Source organism: Lampris incognitus, chromosome 16 (assembly GCF_029633865.1).
Source record: "Lampris incognitus isolate fLamInc1 chromosome 16, fLamInc1.hap2, whole genome shotgun sequence".
NCBI classification, from domain to species: domain Eukaryota; kingdom Metazoa; phylum Chordata; class Actinopteri; order Lampriformes; family Lampridae; genus Lampris; species Lampris incognitus.
Window position 1 is genome coordinate 25,188,681 of NC_079226.1, and position 22,513 is coordinate 25,211,193.

Below are 22,513 nucleotides of genomic sequence, written 5' to 3' on the forward strand. Positions count from 1 at the left end.
TTGTTTTCTGGATTCCTACAGTACAAGACACAATATTCATATTTCAACAAAAACGGTACAACAGTGACAAACGGTATTCTTGACCTTTTAGTAGACTTTCCCCAAAAGAAGAGAACACATTCAAACAGAGTCCATGTTCAACACGACACAATGATAGTTGTTTTTGATCGAGCATCGGCAGGACTTACTGTTGTATTATTATTATTTTATTTCATTTTTTTTCAATTTTTTTTTATTCGTTTGTTTTTATAGGTTACAACGTAAAGAGAAGCTGTAACAAACCGCACACTGGGACTGGCCTCAGCAACAAAAACACTTGGCATATGTACATTAATATACATTTTCCTTCCAACTGTGACCAAAATGCACCCAGTTTCACGGACCATGACCTCAGACATTAGAGAAAAAAAACAAAACAACATCAGATGAGTGTCTTCTTCCTAATAACACGCGTGCGTATCTTGCTTGTAATCCGATGTTGTATTTCACCAGCCAGCGCTGTAAAAAATGCACTTTGCTGCTGTGGCGTGGTTGATGGCGAACTCTTTCTCTTGAACATGAAGGTTGGTAAAAGGACAAACGCGGTAACATTAACATTGATTTTACTCTGCAGCAAACACTGCAATATCCCATTCCACCCCATCTGAAAATTCTACCAGTCGTTTCTTTTTTCTTTCTGTTTTTATATCACGTCCACTCGTTTGCAATAGTGCAACCCCACAGTGTGAGAAGGGCCGAGGCTTTCACGCCCTTCAACCACTGTGGGGATGGAGACTTTCGGGCCCTTCTCACACTGTGGGGTTGGAGACTTTCGGGCCCTTCTCACACTGTGGGGATGGAGACTTTCGGGCCCTTCTCACACTGTGGGGAAGGAGACTTTTGGGCCCTTCTCACACTGTGGAGTTGCACTATTTAGCAAGAGAAAGTGGACGTCGAAATAAAATTGAGTTTCACTCACTGCAATATGCTGGTGAGAAGGCTACCCAGGTGTTCAGCTTGAGAAAAAAAAAGCATCAGAGAAAGAACCAAAGGAAGAAATAGAAAACAAATGAAATGTGCTTACTCTCTTACATCTAGTGGGACTATTTTACAGTGCGGAGAAAAAAAAAGCATTCAACAAAATACCGACGATAAAGTGCTCACATGCAGACCGACTTGTCTTTTGCGTACTACTGTCACCATAGCAAATTGGGAGGGAAAAAAAAGTGTGTAAATTTCATGCTGCCAAATAAAAACATGGTTTACAATACGGTTTACACTCACCCGCGAGACACCCCCAAAAAAAGAGCTAAAAAAAAAAAGGCCCCGTTTTCAGACATGTAATCATGCTACTCCCAGAAAACTGGACTACTTCACAAGAAATATGACAAGATGACACACAGCCGCCTGATAGAGGATCGTGAGCAGACTGTAAATTGCTTTATGGTTTTATGGCTTTATGGTTGACAATGCCTGTTGTTTTTCCAGGGAGTTTGGTCGGAGGAAATTTTTTTGCAATTTCCAAAACCGTGCGACATCACGACTGAGCTAGCAAAGAAGGGGTCCTCTAGTCATTCTTGTAAAAATATACTGGATAATCTGATTGACCAAACCCATCAGCGTCTATAAGAAAGGAAAACCAATCTGATGTCTTGGGGTGTGATGTCTGTGTGTGAGAGTGCTTTGGTTGATATTCTAAAGAGGATGCCCAATTCTCCTCGAAGCGCAATGCTTTTCAGAGGTGAGCCATTCAATCTAAATATGGACCATTTCCAACGATGTACCGTCACAGCTACCTGTATTTACACCGAGAAGCAGCGCGTTATTCTAGTTTGCAACGGGAGACAGCAGAGCGTCTCAGCGTTGCGTATAGAGATATCAAGAGATATTCAGTGCAAAACAAGCAGTAGTAGGTTTCAGAAGACAACCTGACATAAAGAGACCAGATTGATAAAACAACATTGCAGAGACTTTATCATAGAGATTTCAGTGTTCAACGAACATCGATTGGGGAAAAGAGAAGAAAGAAAACAAACAAACACACAAAAATCATCCCAAACCCCTTAAGGACAATGAGGGGGATGAACCGTCACCGAGCTTTCCTATCCTATCAAAAGCTACCTGATGCACATCTGCTGTCACATTGAGAAGGCTGAACTTTCCCTCGGGTGTCAACACAGCAAACCCCTGCAGGGGGGGGGGGCGGGAGGGGCTATGCATCTGCAAGCATACCGTCTCCCTGCCACCATGAACGACAGTATAAAACACCTCAGCTCCTCGACCACAAGAAGTAACTAAGCATGCAAAATCTGTTTGTGGTATCAAATACATATTAAGAATACACATCTAGTAGTTTAGCAAAAAAAAAAAACAACAAAAAACGACACCTCTCCAAATAAAAAAGACGAAAGCAAAAAAAGAGCAAAAAAAAAAGAAAAGAAGAGCAATGCAAAAAAAAAAATCACCACATCTTTTTGTTACACATGGCACTCAGTGCTGTGTGTGACGTTAATAGTTTCCTTTTTCTTGATATATCTGGTTAGTATTTGTGTCTCTGTGAGTATGTTTTTTTTTAGTACAGTATATACATGCAGACAAGAGCAGGTACATCACACTGTCAATCCTGATGCTGCGCAAGCTGAAGCGACAAACCAGCCGATATGAAAATGGACGGAAAAATACAAATAAAAAAATGAGGAGACATACATAATGTGAAGAAAGAAAAAAACAAAACACAATTAATCTCAATGAAATGAAATAAGCATGTCTTTCATTTGAGGTATGGTATGTATTCACATACCACACAACTAGTACACACAACTAGTGAGACGAATGGAAGGAGAGGTAAGACTAACAAGCTAACTAATGGGTGAACTAGCAACCTAGCGGACCTAGTGAAGAGAGCTGGGTGTGTAAGACAGGTGACAGGTGCCTGTGTTGTGACAGGTATTTCTACCCCTCTGGCTGAAAACAAGGGGAGTTGGTGGGGTGGAGGCAGGGATGCCCACCGCTCCCCTCAACGTCCACAGATTGTGATGAGTGTGTGTGTGATTCTCATCCATTCCTTTCCAGCCGCCTCATTCCATCACCACACTCCCCACAAACACCGTTTCTAGCAATGTTTGTTGGTTTGTTTTGCTTGTAGTTGAACTGAAATGAGGGGCATCGACGCTCTCTGTGAGTGCAGAGACAAGAGAGAGAGGGCAGGTGTGTTGCGGGTAAAGGGGCGGTCAGGGGCCGCGCAAAAGGGGGGAGGGGTCTCTTTAATTTAAGACTTTGGGGGGCCCGTCGGGACGTCTGGTCTGGACAATCTTCTGCTTGGGCCGTGCCTCCTCATCCTCCTCCGTCTCGCTCTCACAGACATGGACCACCACGCTGGGGGTGGACTCTGTCCCCGCATGGAGCTCATACTTCTCACCTGGAGAGACAGAAGTATTGGAAGAGGAGGTAGAGATCAGGAACAAAAAGAAATATGAATAATTTAAACGCCAATACAGCCGGTCGACACAAAGCCCTTCACAAGCAGTCCTGATTTGAGCGTCTTCTGAGAAGATGCGATAGTCTCGGCAGAGATAGATGCGATTACAACAGCAAAACCCATTTAACATTATTTAAGTCGGGACGTTGTTGCAAATTAATCAACCCTTCTGTTGTCTTTCATCCATCCATCCATTACCCAAACCGCTTATCCTGCTCTCAGGGTCGCAGGTATACTGGAGCCTATCCCAGCAGTCACTGGGTGGCAGGCAGGGAGACACCCTGGACAGGCCGCCAGGCCATCACAGGACCCAGGCCATCACAGGACCCAGGCCATCACAGGACCAGTCTTGCATTTTCAATACTTATGGGTCAAAAAGGCCCATAACAGTGTTTAACAGCAGAGAAAAGACTCTAAATTGCATTTTTCCAACTTGAAATCTGATGACTTTTCCTAGAGTGACCCCAACATTAGAAAAAGTGAAACTGTGGCGGACACTAGGGGCTATGCCTCTCACCCAGCAGGGCTGTGAGCTGGGGGTGTGGTTTACGTTCCCGGGCTTTCTGGTGCAAGGTTGTTCCTGTTTCAGTTTGGTTTTGGAGCTGAGGAATAAAGTTCAAACTCGCCTTCGTCTCCTGTGTTTTTCCACATCCTGCCACAAAACGTTGTTCTTGTTCATATTTCCATGAAAGCTGTACACCACTAGGGTACCAAGATTGTGTTTGGGTCATGTTTGACCCTATAAAAACGAGTGGTGTCCACTGATAAAATGCAGTCTTTCTGCACTGTGAAGAGGGAAAACCCTGGTAGTCCCAAAGTTTGTGATGAATGACAGGTTGTTTCTTGGTGCAAAATAGATTTGGGGTTCAAAATTAAATTAAGTTGTTTTAATTTAGAGGTTGGTAACACTTTAGTATGGGGAACATAAAAAAACTTAATTACTGGTGAATTAGTAATGATCAAGATGTCACTTTAGTATGGGGAACATATTCTAAGTAACAAAAACTTAATTTACAGTAATTTAACACTACTAACACTTGTAGTTTTGTGTTTTGTTATGTAAGAACAGACCATATTCATTAAGTGTTAGTAAGGGAGAATAACTCCTCTTGTGGTACTACCACCTTATAAAGTCCATACTAAGCAAAGCATATTGAGATGGTACTACTAATAAGCAATAATTCTGAGGTTATAGAGGGAAAACTCATAGTTAATGGCTTACTGGTTGTATAATAAGGCCATGCAGAATAAGGCATTAATGAGTATGTAATAATGACCAATTAAGAGCCAATATGTTGCTAATTTGCATGCTAATAAGCACCTAATTAATGGTGACTACGTTCCCCATACTAAAGTGTTACCTAGAGGGGTAATGAAGGCGGGTCATAAATGACCCTTGAGACAAGGGCAGTACACGGAATGTGTGGACAGCACAAGGGTTAATATGCAGTCTGGTTTCACCTATTCAGACCGCAGGGGTTTTTCAGCACTGGGTTGAAACGGTGCTGATTCAAGGGCAAAAAAAATCCTTGTCTCGGAGTACCATTCATCTCCATGCCACTCACGCTTAGATTGAAAACGTACACATGCGAGATTGCATTATAGTTTCCACGGAGATAAGGCAGGCGGGAGGAAATGGGTCTAAAGGCTTCCTGCTCTGGTGCCAAACAGAAAGACAGACAGAGAAAAGCAGGGCCTCTGTTGTCCCCGCGTCCTGTTGTTACCTCAGACAGTTGGCAGAGGGAGGCAGTGCACTGTGTTGTCGTCGCTCAGCGCTTATCTGATTTTGGACGGCGCTCTGGGAGGCAAAGGACGGACCAATTTCCTGATGCCTTGTATCTCCACGGTAGCAGTGAAATGGGGTTGACAGTTTAATTGTGTGTGTACATCAGAGGCAAAATAACGTTTTTGTCTGTGATGAAAATGCTAATCATGTTCAAATAAAGTCAGAGTTAAAGGTAAATGGTATTATCTTTTGTTAGTATCCCTAAAACAAACAAACACACACACACACGTACCAACGTTGCGTCTGCTGTGTGGTGGTAGGTGACATTTTGTAAAGGTTGCCACAGGCTGCAGTGTCATCAACAAGGCGGACGCAGGATAAGTTAAATTGAAGTAGAGGTATTTCCTGGGCATGGGCCGCTGGGAAAGAATTAATTTATCCAAATCCAATTGAGCTGAGCTGAACAGAGCTGCCTATATATTCCCTCGTTATTGTTAAAATTCAACGGGACAGATATTTTGAGAGGCTCGTCTGCACCGAACACAGTGGAATGGGTACTGGTTTACTGGTGGACAATACAGGTGCAAAAAGGGCTATTTTTGACAAAGAAGTATTTTGTTCACACATCTCCCAAGATTATCTCACTGGTCAGTGCAGAGAAAGCAAACTTTTTACAGAACTCTTCTAATTCAACACACACATTAACTCATGCACTGATCAGCCAAAACATTAAAACCACTGACAGGTATGTGAATAATATTACCTCATTACAATGGCACATGTCAAGGGGTGGGATATATTAGGCAGCAAGTGAACAAATCAGTTCTTGAAGTTGAAGTGTTGGATGCAGGAAAAATGGGCATGCGTAAGGATCTGAGCGACACTGACAAGGGCCAAATTGTGATGGCTGGGCGACTGGGTCAGAGTGTATCCAAAACGACAGGTCTTGTGGGGTGTTCCCAGTATGGGCGCCCAAGGTTTATTGATATGCGTGGGGAGTGAAGGCTAGCCCATGTGGTCTGATCCCACAGAAGAGCTGCTATAGCTCAAATTGCTGAAAAAGTTAATGCAGAACAGTGCATCACAGCTTGCTGCGTATGGGGCTGCGCAGCCACAGACCCATCAGAGTGCCCATGATCACACCTGTCCACTTCTGAAAGTGCCTAACATGACAAAGAGTTCAATGTGTTGCCTTGGCCTCCAAATTCCCCAGATCTCAATCCGATCAAGCATCTGCGGGATGTGCTGGAAAAACAAGTCCAATCCATGGGGGCCCCACCTCGCAATTTACAGGACTCAAAGGGTCTGCTGCTAATGTCTTGCTGCCAGATACAAGACACATTTAGTAGTCTGTGCCTAGATGGGTCAGAGCTGTTTTGGCGGCACGAGGGGAACCTACACAATATTAGGTAGGCGGTTTTAATGTTCTGGCTGATCGATGTATGTATTTTCACTGAGAAGTCGGTATCCCATGTCTCACGCTGCATCCTTACTGTCACAGACATTTCAATGACCTTCCAATGAAATCTTGTTTCCCAAAGCAAACATTAGAGCCATAATTAGCAACATCCCTCAGGGAAAGAAAAAGATGAGTTTCAAGTAGACTGTTTTTCCCCCCCTTTCTCTGCCGCACCCAGACACTGGACTGTGAAAAAGATATAGTACAAAGTTCAATAATGACAGGCTTTTTTTTGCAGGAAAGGATTAATTTAACGATCCCTCTTAACTCATCATAACATTATAGCAGTAAACTGCATCTCCTACCTAGTAAAGTTTGTCCCTATCCCTGTTGCAAAATAATAAATCTTTCCCAGTAATTGACTGCAACATGACACTGACAAGCATGAAATGGCTCCCTGCATTGCCATGTTTGTATCCGAGTAACTGGTATTCAACAACCAGTGATTAAAATAGGTATGAGTTTGCTGTTTCATTCTGATGAAAACATTCTGGGTCATGTCCACTTGAATGCACGCACACACATTTGTGTCTGTTTGTGTATGCAATGTGGGTTTGCATCCTCATGCTGCACATGCCTGGTTAATTCTGTCATTCTGTAACTGACCTGGTCCTAACTTGGCCACCGCACACAGCAAATCATAGTTGATGACAGGCGTAGCGTCTTCACTTTGGCTCCAGCCCACAGGCGGTGATGCAGGTGGCGAGATCAGGAACTGTTTGACAGGTTGAGGAGGGGCCAGGTACGACTTGTCCACATCCTCACCTCCGTTCTGGACCTATCGGGGGGAGACATATGCCAGATGATATGGGTTGTGTCTCTCCAAGGGGGAGATGAGGGAGGCACAATGAATGATTTGTAGTGTAACTCTACATTATCTGGTGGGGATGTTGCCCTACATGTTTCATACATGTTTTTTTGATGCACTCTGTAAGTGTATTACTGGATACTCACTGGATACTTATTGCTAATTGTGAGTGCATACTTTGCATAGATATGTTTAAAAAATGTACAGTTTACTGTAAGTCTTGCAGCACCCCCTTGCTATGGAGTGGAGTGATGCATAGAATATGAGGAATGTGATATTCTGTTGTCCTTGCATTCATGTACTAGGATGTACTCATGTTGCTACTACAAGTTAACTTTTGGCATATCCATCCATACATCTCAGCAAGAAAAAAAATCCTGCAAATTTTTAATGCTTGCTGTTCATGGTAATTCTGAGTTTAATTTATACTCGATAGAGGTACAAGATATTTGAGACTGCAGTCATGACTTCAGTTTTTCATTTTCAAATTGTTATCTGCTTCCCTTGTAAGGGCAGCCAGGAATTTGAGCAATATGATAGCTGCCAATTGCCATAGCTACCAATATTTTGCATCTGGCTATGTTATGAATTCCAGTCATTTTGGATCAGATTTGGTTCAGAGTGCCTGAGAGCTATGGGTTGTAGCTAAAGGTCTATTTCAGCAAAAGGGGCATCCAGTGGAGTTTGATTCATAATTCATGCTGTTCTTGCAGATACATTCTAGTTATTGTGGCTAAAAGTGGATCTGTATGCAGGATTGTTTCATCTGTTTCAGCATATCTGCTATATAAACATGCTATATGTGAAGGTCACAGAAAGTTGAATCAGTCCATCTGGACACAAAGTTTATTGAGAGTAACATTTCATCACTCATCTAAGTGACCTCTTCAGTCTCAACTGGCTGCATGTATCCCCACCCTTATAAACAATACAGTAGCATAACGACCGAAGACAACGTTCGGTTTCATATGCAAATTACTGTGGCCATTAACAAGAGTTACAATGACCATGTGTACTATTCACAGAGATGTGCACATCCTTGATAGGGAGGAATGCTTGTTTAAATGGGGAGTCAAAGTGGTCATCTATGTTAACAGGGAACGACCATCCCTGAACCAAGGGGGGGCCTAAGAGTACATCTGTCACCATTTTACAATGCTGTGATTGCAACCATTCCCAAATCCTCTGTGAATATTACATATTGTCATTGAAACTCTAGTTAATGCTAATGGAATTTGCATATGAAACCAATCGTTTTCATTCATAATGCCACTGTATTTCCGCTTGTATCTTCTGGTGGCGCAAATTCATGTTTGCGGCGGCCTCACCCAGTACTGTCCATGCAGTGTCTTTGTCCACGTCTGCGTTTAAGTTTGTCTTTGTTTGATGGCTGGGAGAGCTGATACTGGATCGGCTGGGAGAGCTTGATCTGCTGCGCCCTGTGGGCCCAGGGACCATGGCTCTACCTGCAGCTGTGCCCGAAAAGGTAACACCGAGGGTGGTCTGACAGGACGCAGAAGCGGGGCAGGCTAGCTAAGAGCGAGCCCAAGCAGACTGGCAGTTCCGATAACACCAAGGGTGGTCTGGCGGTGGCCTCGCCTAGCCTTGACTGTGTTTTTAGCATTGTCGCATGGAGTGCGGGGGGGGGGGGTCGAAGATGTCTGGCCGGGAGAGCTGGCATTGGATCGGCTGAAGGAGCTTGGTCTGCTGCATCCTGTAGGCCCAAGGACCACGACCCTGACCGGATCTGTGCCCGAAGAGGAAACACTGAGGGTGGTCTGACAGGACGTGGAAGCGGGGCAGGCTAAGCTAACTGCTAGCCCACGCAGACCAGCAGTTCCAACAGCCATCCTGGCTGGCTGGCATTCGTTCTCCTGGACAGTGAATTTTCTTTTTTTTTTTAGTTTAGATATATGTGTTAGTTTGGATATGTGTTCTTGTAGCTCTTGTAGTTTTTGGATATGTGTTTTTGTCTTTGTATTACACTGCTGAGGGCTGGGGGAAATTATGTTTCGTTTCATTTCATGTACACAAGTGCATAAATGAAATGACAATAAAGTGTTTCTGATTCTGATTTCTGATTCTGTATTGTTTATAAGGTTGGGGATACCTGCAGTCAGTTGAGACTGAAGAGGTCACTTAGATGGGTGATGAACCAATTTTCCCAATAAACATTGTGTCCAGATGAACTGATTCAACTTTGTGATTTCCTTAGCTGTATTATTGAGCATGCATAGAGATATAGTACCTTAGAGACATCATACCACTACTTGATATGATGTATTGGGACTTTACAGCAGCCTCTCTCATTTGCACTTTTTTTGTCTTTTATCTCTTTTAAATAAGGTGGAGAGTATTAGGTCCCAAATACAACCAGGCTCCTGCATTCGTTCTATTCCCCATGTTAATTCTGCCTTTTTTACCCAGTTTCAACATATTACGGTGTGTTAGAGAGTACAGTATCCAATATGAATGCTTCGTCCTGCATCTTAGACATCATTCCCACTAAGCTGCTCAAGGAGGTATTTTCAACTATCAGCCCCGTTATTCTGCAAATGCTTAATAATTCTCTGGCCTCTGGTTCTTTTCCAGACAGTTTTAAGCATGCCATTGTTCACCCATTGCTGAAGAAACCTAATTTAGATCCCCTTTCCCTAAGTAACTGCATAACAATCTCCATATTGTCTTTTCTAGCTAAGGTTCTGGAGAGAGTAATTTCTTCTCAATGGATTTCTTTTATGAACACTAATACTGTTTTTAATAGTTTCCAGTCTGGTTTTAGAGCACTTCATAGTACTAAGACAGCTCTAGTTAAGGTCATTAATGATCTACTACTGACTGCAGACACAGGTGCCTGCTCTATTTTAGTTCTTTCAGACGCAAGCGCTGTCTTTGACACAGTCGATCACACCATCCTCTTACATTGCTTAGAGACTTGGGTTGGTGTTAAGGGCTCAGCTCTTAGCTTATTATGCTCTTACCTCACCAACATAACTTTTTCTGTTGTTTTGGGTAACTCTACCTCCTCGGTGACTCAGTTGAGTTGTGGTGTCCCTCAAGACTTAGTTCTTGGCCCCCTTCTCTTTTCTATGTACATGCTGTCCGTTGGCAAAGGTCATTCAAAATCACGATATGCTCTACCATTTTTATACTGATGACACTCAGTTATACATGCCATAAACCCACAGATCCGAGCACCCAAGCAAATTTCACAACTTGCCTCTCTGACATTAAATCCTGGATGTCCAAAAGTTTTCTTAAATTTAATGATGATAAGTCTGAGGTCATTGTGTTCGGTCGCAAAAATTCCATCAGCCCTTTTGTGACTAATCTTAATGGTCTGCCAGGTAGTTTTAAGCAGGCTGCTAGGAATCTTAGGATAATATCTGATGCAAACCTCGGTTTTGGTAATCAAATCAAACATGTTGTTCAGTCATACTTTCTCCAGCTCAAGCTAATCTCCAAAATTAGGCCATTTTTATCAATAGCTGATCTACAAAAAGTTGTACATGTCTTTACCTATTCTCAGGTTGACTACTATCCATCCATCCATCCATTATCTGAACCGCTTATCCTGCTCTCAGGGTCGCAGGAGCTTATTCCAGCAGTCATTGGGTCGCAGGCAGGGAGACACCCTGGACAGGCCGCCAGGCCATCACGCACACTCACACTCACACACACACACACACACACACACACACACACACACACCTATAGACAATTTAGTATGGCCGATTCACCTGACCTACATGTCTTTGGACTGTAGGAGGAAACCGGAGCCCCCGGACGAAACCCACACAGACACGGGGTGAACATGCAAACTCCACACAGAGGATGACCCACTAAGGTTGGACTACCCCGGGGCTCGAACCCAGGACCTTCTTGCTGTGATGCGATGCGCTAACTACTGCACCACTGTGCCGCCCCGGCTTTACTATTGTAATACACCTTATTCTGGTATCAACAAGGGCTCCCTCCACCGTCTGTAGTTGGTACAAAACTCCGCTGCTCAGCTCATTACCGGGACAAAGAGGCATGGCCATATCACTCGTCTATGAATGTTCTCATTCATCCAGGTCATGGTTATCCAATGGAATTGAATCGAGTGCAACTGGACTTGGTATATATCCGTGAAGACGTTTCGCCTCTCATCCAAGAGGCTTCATCAGTTCGTGCCTTTCTGACTAGACCAAGCTAGTCTGACTGGCTGGTGATGAAACTCAGATATTTATCCTCTTTGGAGTTGTTATCAGCGCTGACGATGTCCATGGCTCTTTGTGTTCCGATGTGTAGCAACACCCGTTGTTATCAAAGCTATTGATATGCGTGGCTCTTTGTGATCTGATGTTAAGCAGCGACGGTCGTTGGGGGTGTTAGTTTCGACTTCGTTAGTGCTCCATTCAGTGGTCATGAGTCATTGGAGCCGTTAGTGACCGACTGTTGTTCTTGGAGGCGAAGCTTCTTGATTCTCCTGGGTGGAAATGAAAGGACGGCATTGTAAGAGGGAGATAGGTGGTGTCGCAGACCTCCTCCTCTGTTGAGGGATGGTTTTTCCAATTTCGCATAGATGGCTTCCTTCACCCTCTTTCAAACCATCTATCTTCCCTGTCCAAAATGTGTACGTTGCTGTCCTCAAAGGAGTGTGTCTTCTCCTTTAGGTGTCGATAAACTGCTGAGTCTTGTCCTGAGGAGTTTGGCCTTCTGTGTTGGGCCATCTGTTTGTGTAATGGTTGTTTGGTTTCTCCTATGTATAGGTCAGTGCAATCCTCATTGCATTGTACAGCATACACCAGATTGCTTTTTTGGGTGTGTGGTACACGGTCTTTGGGATGAACCAGTCTGTGTCGGAGTGTGTTGCTGGGTTTGAAGTATACCAGGATGCGGTGTTTGTTAAAAATTCTCCTGAGTTTCTCGGAGACCCCAGAAACATACGGGATGACTGTGGTATTCCTTCTGTTCCTTTTTTCCTCATCATTCCTGTCTTCCCCAATGTGGATGTCACAGTCAAAGAAGGGCAAACTTTTGTTCTTTATGTCTTCCTTTGTGAACTTAATGTTCTTGTCCACTGAGTTGATGTGTTTGGTAAACGCTTGCACCTCTTGTGTTTGGATTTTGGCCCATGTGTTGTCAAAATCCAAACACAAGAGGTGCAAGCGTTTACCAAACATCAACTCAGTGGACAAGAATATTACGTTCACAAGGGAAGACGTAAAGAACAACAGTTTGTTCTTCTTGGACTGTGACGTCCACATTGAGGAAGACAGGAGCCTCCACATTGGGGTTTACAGGAAACCTACACACACAGACCAATATCAACTTTTCGACTCACACCACCCTCTGGAACACAAACTGAGTGTCATCAGAACTTTGCAACACAGAGCTGACAATGTGCCCAGCAGCACTCAGGCCCAGCGGGAAGAACACAAACACCTGAGGGGAGCTTTAAAAACCTGCGGCTACCCCAGTTGGACCTTTGTGAAAACTGCAACACGTTCCAAAAAGACCAACCGGGTGAGCGATGAGGAGAAAAGGAACAGAAGGAATAACACAGTCATCCCGTATGTTTCTGGGGTCTATGAGAAACTCGGGAGAATTTTTAACAAACACCGCATCCCGGTACAATGCAATGAGGATTGCACTGAGGAGAAACCAAACAACCATTACACAAACGGATGGCCCAACACAGAAGGCCAAACTCCTCAGGACAAGACTCAGCAGTTTATCGACACCTAAAGGAGAAGACACACTCCTTCGAGGACAGCAACGTACACATTTTGGACAGGGAAGATAGATGGTTTGAAAGAGGGGTGACGGAAGCCATCTATGTGAAACTGGAAAAACCATCCCTCAACAGAGGAGGAGGTCTGCGACACCACCTATCTCCCACTTACAATGCCGTCCTTTCATCTCTACCCAGGAGACTCAGGAAGCTTCGCCTCCAAGAACAACAGTCGGTCACTAACGGCTCCAACGACTCTCATGACCACTGAATGGAGCACTAACGAAGTCAAAACTAACACCCACAACGACCGTCGCTGCTTAACATCGGATCACAAAGAGCCACGCATATCAACACCTCTGATAATGACGGGCGTTGCTACACATCGGAACACAAAGAGCCATGGACAGTCTCATCACCAGCCAGTCAGACTAGCTTGGTCTAGTCAGAAAGGCACGAACTGATGAAGCCTCTTGGATGAGAGGCGAAACGTCTTCACGGATATATACCAAGTCCAGTTGCACTTGATTCAACTCCTTTGGATAACCATATCACTCCTGTGCTTCCCTCCCTACAATGGCTCCCTGTTATTTTTCAAATTGCTTTTAAAATTTCATTGCTCACTTTTAAAGCTTTAAATGGTCTTGGTCCTACATACATTTGTGATTTATTGACCTGATATATGCGCATTAAGATCTGCAGATGGAGCCCTGCTGGTTATTCCCAGATCTCAGTTTGTTACAAAGGGTGATTTGGCTTTTGCTGTTAGAGCCCCCACACTATGGAGCGCTCTTCCTATTGAATCAAGACAAACCAATCTCCGGTTCTTTTAAATCTCATCTTAAAATTTTTATTTTTATGAACGCTTTTACAAATGTTTCACATTTGTTTTTATATATTTATACTATTTTTATTTTTGTGCATCCTTATTTGATCTTACTCTTATTTTTGCTTTGTCTGGTTTTATTTCTTTGTAAAGCACTTCGTAACATTCTTTTAGAAAAATGCATATAAATACAGTTATTATTATTATTATTATTATCTCTTCTCTTTCTCTCTTTCCCTCTCCCTCCTTCCATTTGTCTTTGTTACAGGCAAGACACGGTTACATAGATACAGACACAGAAAGCATGAACACATATATCTAATTCAGGAACACACACAGACACATACAGACACACACAGGTATAATGGAAGCAATATCAAGGATTTATAGCCAAGCTTATGAACGTGTTGAATCATCTGAGTGACTGATGGGCTGGCTTCTGACAAAGGGGAATAAAGAGTAATGATGGGCTGAGGAACCACTCAGATGTGGATCAGAGGAAAGGGAAATGGAAAAGAAACAAGGAATAAAAAAGGAAGAAGGAAAGAAAGAAGATGAGAGCATATCACAATTTTGATGATGATGATGATGATGCAGAATGTTCCTGGTTAATAAGCAGCATTCTTCCTTGGTTATTTTTAATTTCCACAGTGAAATCCCCTGCTGTCCAGACCCAGAGTTGACACTCACCTGAGCAAAGTACAGTTTGAGCTTCTTTCCATTGAACTCAGACTCGTGCAGTTCTATGCGAGCGCGTGCAGCAGCCTCTGGGGTGCTGAAGCTGATCCGGACTCTCCGGAAACTTTTAAACATCTGGAAGGACGTCTGTTCATCATAGATCCTGAACAATGCCTCAAACCTCTCCTGTAAATAACAAAAGAAAACACAAACAAATGTCTTTATGCCAACTCAATAATCCGGGTAAGGAAATCACAGAAGGTTGAATCAGTCCATCTGGACACAACGTTTATTGAGAGAAATGTTTCATCACTCATCTAAGTGACCTCTTCAGTCTCAACTGACTGCAGGTATCCCACCCTTATAAACAATACAGTGGCATAACAACCGAAACCAACGATCGGTTTCATATGCAAAATAGCTAACTCTAGTTACTGGTCACGCCAATTTGCATATGAAACCAATCGTTGGTTTCGGTCTTTATACAACTGTATTTTTATAAGGCTGGGGGCTACCTACAGTCATTTTAGACTGAAGAGGTCACTTAGATGAATGATGAAACATCCATCCATCCATCCATCATCCAAACCGTTTATCCTGCTCTCAGGGATGCTGGAACCTATCCCAGCAGTCATTGGGTGGCAGTCGGGGAGACACCCTGGACAGGCCGCCAGGCCATCCCAGGGCCAACACACACACACACACACACACACACACACACACACACACACACACACACACACACACACACACACACACACACACACACACACACACACACACACACACACACACACACACTCATACCTAGGGGCAATTTAGTACGGCCGATTCACCTGACCTACATGTCTTTGGACTGTGGGAGGAAACCAGAGTACCCGGAGGAAACCCACGCAGACATGGGGAGAACTCCACACAGAGGACGACTGGGATGACCCCCAAGGTTGGACTACCCCGAGGCTCAAACCCAGGACCTTCTTGCTGTGAGGCGACTGTACTAACCACTGCGCCACCATGCCGCCCCATAATGAAACGTTTCTCTCAATAAATGGTTGTGTCCAGATGAACGGATTCAACTTTCCGTGACACAAACAAATGCATAATTTTTTTAGGGTGAAAATATTGACATAAAAAGTTTTAACAGTATATTTTTATAAGTTAACAGTAACTCATGGGGCTTCAGTGTGTTGCAGAAAGACACACGGCTGAGAAATGGATAATTGCTATTATGTGTATCCCGATGGCTGCACCAAGACAAATACCGCTTCACTGTCACATGCTTCTTCACACTTCGCACCTCTAACACGAAGGGGAGGAGTATAGGAAAATAATTGGAAAATATGACATCTAAGTCATTCAGGTACTGGAAATCCTTTCCTATAGCTTTCTCCCTGGCAACAGCGGTGTATCAGATGCCAAACATCTCTTTAACCAGCTAGCACCCTGCAGGGAACCTCCGTCATGTAAAAGTAAACAGACATATAAAAGTAAATAAAGATTACAAAGGGAAACAGTTGCCTCCTTGTTTACAGTTCCAGCAGAGGTGCTCAGCAGTTTATTTCAGACATGTCCATTATTATGAAGGTGGAAGTCACAAAATAATAAATGAAACACTGAACTGAATAAATTAAATGGTGGATTGAATAAAATGCCATTATGTTAAATGTTACATCAAATAAAATCGACAGAATTAAACATTATATCAGAAAAATTGAATTAAAATTCATTTACAAATTGTATCCTGTGCAAAAATGTTCATATTTATTAATGATCAAATTAAAACCACTTATTAAAAGTTCTAAATTATGAGCGGAAACGGTATCAATTGTGTTGAAGAGGAGAATCATTTCAGAAGGACCTACAATATTTAAATTCACTTTGACAAAGAAAGACAAACTGTCAAGTCATTCATGTCCATCGTTCCTAAAGGACTGGTTTTGCATGAGATTTATCGTGTCCCTAAATGTTCCTTATGTCCGAGGTCTAAGTTATTGGATGAATCTATCTCAGTGGTAGACATAGCTCCCCTTCCTCAGCACACATATCATTCCTGATCTATTTAATTGGAAAATTGAATTTCCAGTTCCCCATCTGTCCCTTTCCTGTGAGCTTTTCTAATCTGATGCTGTATGGCGCCTTCACTCTTCTCTCTCTCTTTCTAAAGGGTATTTTTCTCTATATCTCATCGTTTTCTCCCTTCCCTCTTCCCTTCCGCTATGTTACAAATAGTCCCACGTCTCCCGCCATGGGCATCAAATTGGCATTCCCAGCTGTGAACTCAATCAGGCAGCTCAGTCGGAGGGCTGCAGGAAAAGGAAAGGGCCGGTGGGAGAGGCAGTGGCAACGTGTCGGTTGCTAGCACACAGAAAAGATGGAGCAATCAGGAGGACTATTCTTTGCCTCCTGTTCGACCATCTCCCCCAGCACCGGCTGATAAGGGGCTAAGAAAGTGGGCCCAGACAGGTGACAGATTGAGTGGGCCATTTCAGTTTGAGGAAAAGCCTTTGGAAATGGTAAAAGAGGCTGAATAGAAAGATTGTCGTGAACGCTGTGTATGTGATCCATGTGAGTGCTCAATGTCAGCAATCTTAGAACAAGATGTAATGTAAGGATAGCATTTATTAGTGGTGGACTGATAAGTGTCATTGAAACATTCTTGGATTATGATACACAGTTCATGAAAGGGGAAGATAGGAAATAGAAGATTTGTCTATTATTTAGATGCTGGAGGATTTAGCATCCAATCTGACTAGGGTCTTCTAAAGATGAGTATAAGAAACGATATGCTGAAAATACTTTTTGCCCTACAATGTTTTTATGAGAAGATTTACATCAACAGTTTCAAATTCTATAGGTTCTAAATACCATACACTATATAGGTTGTAGTCAGTAGCTGTTGAATGGCCATTTTGATTCATGCTCAGTAATCCCGCTAAGAAAATCAAAGAAGGTTGAATCAGTTCATCTGGATACAATGTTTATTGACAGATGTTTCATCACTTAGTTGAGTGATGAAACACATCTGTCAATAAACATTGTATCCAGATGAACTGATTCAACCTTCTTTGATATTAGTTGTACAGTTAAGTGTCACTGTTATGCGGTTGTTCCCTTTTTGTCGATGAGCGGAATGGCTGTGAATAATATCGCTTTGATTTTTTTATCATGCAACACTTGATAACTTCATTGTTTTCTGTGTTCTTTTACTTGCTTTTAAATTCAAGATACAGGAACAGACGTAGACAAACAACACTGACTTATTGACATAGAAAAAAAGAAAAAGCACAAACAACATTGATTCAAAAGGAAAGAAGACAATGAAGTATATGTGAAGCGATAACAAAGATTGCACAAACTGTATTAATGGTGTATTATAATCTACTGAGAGCGTATAAATGATCTGGTGGTGGAGGTGATGGAGGGCCATCATGCAGGTCATGGTCATGGTATGTGTTATATATGTGTATGAATAACTGAGAGAGTGAGGTGGAGCTGGGGGCTTCTTGGTTCCCCTGTAAAGAAAACTGCTGAACAAATGTCTTCAACTTCGTCTGTTGTAGGTGTTATGAGGGACGCTGGAAAACGCCTAGCACACATACTCGGTATACCTATGGAGATGTCACATGGTCATGCCATCTGATACATGCAGAGGTGTCAAGGTGTGAGCCACAACTTAAGAAACTGCCGTAGTGGGTTGTGTATTCTGAGACGAGAAAAAAGCATTTGTGATGTCTACAAGTGAGACGTTCTCAGATCAACATTTGACATGTTGTCCCTGGGCTATGGTACCATATCCAATTACACTCATGTTATAGATAGGTTTCGAAATAGAAATTGAAAAATAGAAATCAGGATGTGCGGTATTTTTACAACACAGAACAATTCCCCCAAGTACCCTCAACTCCTTCCTCTCTCAGCTTTCTGCCTTTTTCCCCTGTATGTGAGAGCATCTGGTCCTCCTTTCCCGACTGCCGCCAAATAGTTGGCTAAACTTCACAGTAACTTCACCTCCAGGCTCCATGCTACCATTTTTAGTCCAGTTTCTATTTCACCATATAAGGTGCGCATCTAAGAAGAAGTTTGGAAAAAAAGGTCAAATGTTTCCCCAAGAATGTGTGAGAATCTTGTCTCCCCTCGGCATAGCTGGTATAGTATTACCAGCTAAGAGACCTTTGAAAACTGGATTTCTTTGTGAAGCACAAGAAGTGAATCCGCGCTCAATCACATGAGTGTAAAAGAGGCAAGGTGCTAAGCTTTAAGTGTTAATTATAACCTTTTAGCTTGAGTTTTGGGGCCCTTTGGAACTGAGCGCCTTAATGCATCGCCTTAAAGCTACCCTGGGTTGCTAATGAGTTCAAATTATTCAAGTAATGTGTTCAACCAGTTTTTATGAGTAGCTAGGTGTAGCTTGATGACTGTAATTGTACAGGGAAAATGGCAGTCATACCCAGCTCTATTCCTATTGAAAGAGATTCCTGTTTCTGCCAAAATCCATTTCTTAATTATGACGTTAATCTCGGTATTTATGTGTAAACATACAGCAGCGACATCAGGACACACCTTGTAATTAAGGCGTATGTGGTTGTGTGCATGTCGGTGTGTGCGTTTCTGCATGTGTGCATGCACAGATAGAGTGGGAGCAGCTCTAACGCAACCGCAATTGAAGGTTTTGAGTTATGTGAGGTGTTAGGTGAGTTATTGAAAAAAGGGTAGGTCTTTGCATAGGAGCACTTCATAGGCTTGTACCAGTAATGCAAAAACGAATGCCAATGTTAACAATGACTGTAGAAATTGTTAACGTCAAGTTAAGTGAGGACCTTCCCACTGTTCTTTTTTAAAAAAAAATTTCTCCCCAATTGTACTTGGCCAATTACCTTATTTTCTGAGCTGTTCCAGTCATTGCTTCACACCCTCTGCCGATCCGGGGGAGGGCTGCAGCCCACACATGCCTCATCTGATAAATGTGGAGTTGCCAGCCACTTCTTTCATCTGACAGTGAGGAGTTTCACCAGGGGGATGTTGTATGTGGGAAGATAACCCTATTCCCCCCAGCCTCCCCCACCCCCGAACAGGCGCCCCGACTGACCAGAGGAGGCACTAGTGCAGCGACCAGGACACATACCCACATCCGGCTTCCCACCCGTAGACACGGCCAATTGTGTTTGTAGGGCCACCCGACCAAGCCAGGGGTAACATGGGGATTTCAACCGGCAATCCCCGTGTTGGTAGGCGATGGAATAGACCACTGTACCCCCCAGATGCCCCTTCCCACTATATAAAGCACTAGTGCAGCCATAAATAATGCTGCACAAAACACAGTGTTGATTTTGCCTTTTTGATGGAAAGTTCACTGTTCGTTGGTTTCCTGTTTTCGCAGCACCCGGTTACATCTAGGAGATGCCCAACAGAGGAACGCTCTTCTTAACAGCCACATCGAGTCAATAATAAAATCAGCCTATCATCATCTCGAAAATATAGCAAGAACTAGATGATTCATGATGACACAACACTTAAAAAAACCTTATCCACACTTATATCTCCAGCAGTCTAAACTACTATAATGGTCTTTTCTCGGGTCTTTCCAAAAAAGCTCTCAGGCAGCTCCAGCTCATCCATAATGCTGCTGGGGTCCTAACAAAGACCAAGAAAACTGAACACATTACACCAGCTCTCAGGTCTCTGCACCGGCCTCCATTGTGCCACAAACAGAAGAGACTTTAAAATACTGCTGCTCCGCTATATATCTCTAGTTTAAATGATTTTGGGACCAAAATACATCTCTGACCTACTTTTACCATATGAACCCTCTTGACCCCTCATGTCATCTGGGAATGGACGGCTAACTACTCCCTGAGTCAAAACAAAACATAATGAAGCAGCACTTAGTTGTTATGCAACACTTTGTAGCTGGAACAAATGAGTGATGAAACTCAAAGAAGGTTGAATCAGTTCATGTGGATACAAGGTTTATTGACAGATACGTTTCATCACTCATGTGAGTGACCTCTTCAGTGATGAAACATTTCTCTCAATAAACATTGTGTCCGGATGAATTGATTCAACCTTGTGTGATTTTCATACCTGGATCATTGAGTATGCATAAAGACAACTTTCAACATGACTATAAAAGGAAAAACAAAATCAAAACCTTAACATAATGGAATTTAAAATCAAATCCAAGATAGCTTTTTGAAAAGTCATCAGTGTTACATTAACACCTCACAGCCGGTGCCGAATGAGGGAACAACGTTGGACCTGAGCTTTACTTACTTACATTGTATTATCTCTAGATTAAAGTCTTCTACAGTGTCTGCTTGTTACCTACAATATATCTGATTCCTCTTTAAAAAGCAACTTTACAGGGGTGTCTGGGTAGCGTAGTGGTCTATTCCGTTGCCTACCAACACGGGGCTCGCCGGTTCAAATCCCAGCGTTACCTTCGGCTTGGTCGGGCGTCCCTACAGACACAATTGACCATGTCTGTGGGTGGGAAGCCAGATGTGGGTATGTGTCCTGGTTGCTGCACCAGCGCCTCCTCTGGTCGGTCAGGGCACCTATTCAGGGGGACAGGGGAAATGGGGGGAATAGTGTGATCCTCCCATGCACTACGTCCCCCTGGCAAAACCCCTCACTGTCAGGTGAAAAGCAGTAGCTGGTGACTCCACATGTATCGGAGGAGGCATGTGGTAGTGTGCAGCCCTTCCCAGATCGGCAGAGGGGGTGGAGCAGCGACCGGGATGGCTTGGAAGAGTGGGGTAATTGGCCGGATACAATTGGGGAGAAAAAGGAAGGGGGGAAAAAAGCAACATTACCACCCAAGTATCAGTATCAGTGTGCTCTACCCCTTCTTCACCGTTGAAGAATGTATAGAAACAGGACAGTTTGGAAGGGGGACTGCGACCAGAACAGAGAAGAGAGAGGCAGTGGTTGGTGGGAATTAGTGGGTAACATTCATACATTTTGTTTGCATTTGTGGTGCGTCTGTGATCAAAATCAATTGGACACATTAGCATTTAGGCTTATGGCATAGTTCAACCAGCAGGGGCACAATGCCTGCGGATTTCCATCCATCCATCCATTATCCGAACCTCTTATTCCGCTCTCAGGGTCGCCGCAGCCTATCCCACTAGTCATTGGGCGGCAGGCAGGGAGACACCCTAGACAGGCTTCAAGGCCCCCCCCCCCCCACACACACACACACACACACAGACCTAGGGGCAATTTAGTATGGCCAATTCACCTGACCTGCACGTCTTTGGACTGTGGGAGGAAACCAGAGCCCCCGGAGGAAACCCACACAGACACGGGGAGAACATGCAAACTCCACTCAGAGGACGACCCGGGACGACCCCCAAGGTTGGACTGCCCTGGGGCTCGAACTCAGGACCTTCTTGCTGTGAGGCAGCCATGCTAATCACCGTGCCACCCTGCTGCCTGCCTGCAGATGTATTAAAGCAAATGAATTATTACATTTAACACAGAAATAATGTCTTTCATTGAAACATGTAAGACGTTAAACCGAGGTCCTGACTCACTGTGGTCATTAAAGAGCCCCATGGCAATTATCCCAAAGAGTAGGGGGTTCCCGGGTGTCCTGGCAAAATTCCCAACCTGGCTCTCTCCATCTGGCCACCTAATCATCCCCCCCATGCAATTGGCTCAATGACTCCTCCCTCTCCACCCCAAGCTGATGTGTGGTGAGCATTCTGGCGCAAAATGGCTGCCGTGCATCACCCAGGTGGGTGCTACACACTGGTGGTCGTTGAAGTGAGTTTCCCCCCTTCACTGTGAAGGCTACGAAAGCATTCATGATTTGGATATTTGTGAGTCAGCTATTGTC

The 22,513-nt window shown here is 43.6% G+C and overlaps 1 protein-coding gene across 4 annotated transcripts in view; it reads right to left on the bottom strand.

The window, feature by feature from the left end:
- Positions 1-1,857: 1,857 nt before the first annotated feature.
- The window catches only part of rcan3 (regulator of calcineurin 3), a 65,561-nt gene continuing 44,905 nt past the window's right edge, over positions 1,858-22,513 (bottom strand). For 2 of the 4 annotated variants that reach the window (XM_056295493.1, XM_056295496.1), the window contains exons 2-4: positions 14,686-14,859; positions 7,249-7,420; positions 1,858-3,397 (exon numbers count right to left, since the gene is read on the bottom strand). In XM_056295493.1, coding sequence (XP_056151468.1) covers positions 3,243-3,397; positions 7,249-7,420; positions 14,686-14,859 — 501 coding nt within the window. In that variant the 3' untranslated portion in view covers positions 1,858-3,242. The remainder of the gene's footprint in view (positions 3,398-7,248; positions 7,421-14,685; positions 14,860-22,513) is intronic. The other 2 variants (XM_056295494.1, XM_056295497.1) reach the window with 2 other exon arrangements.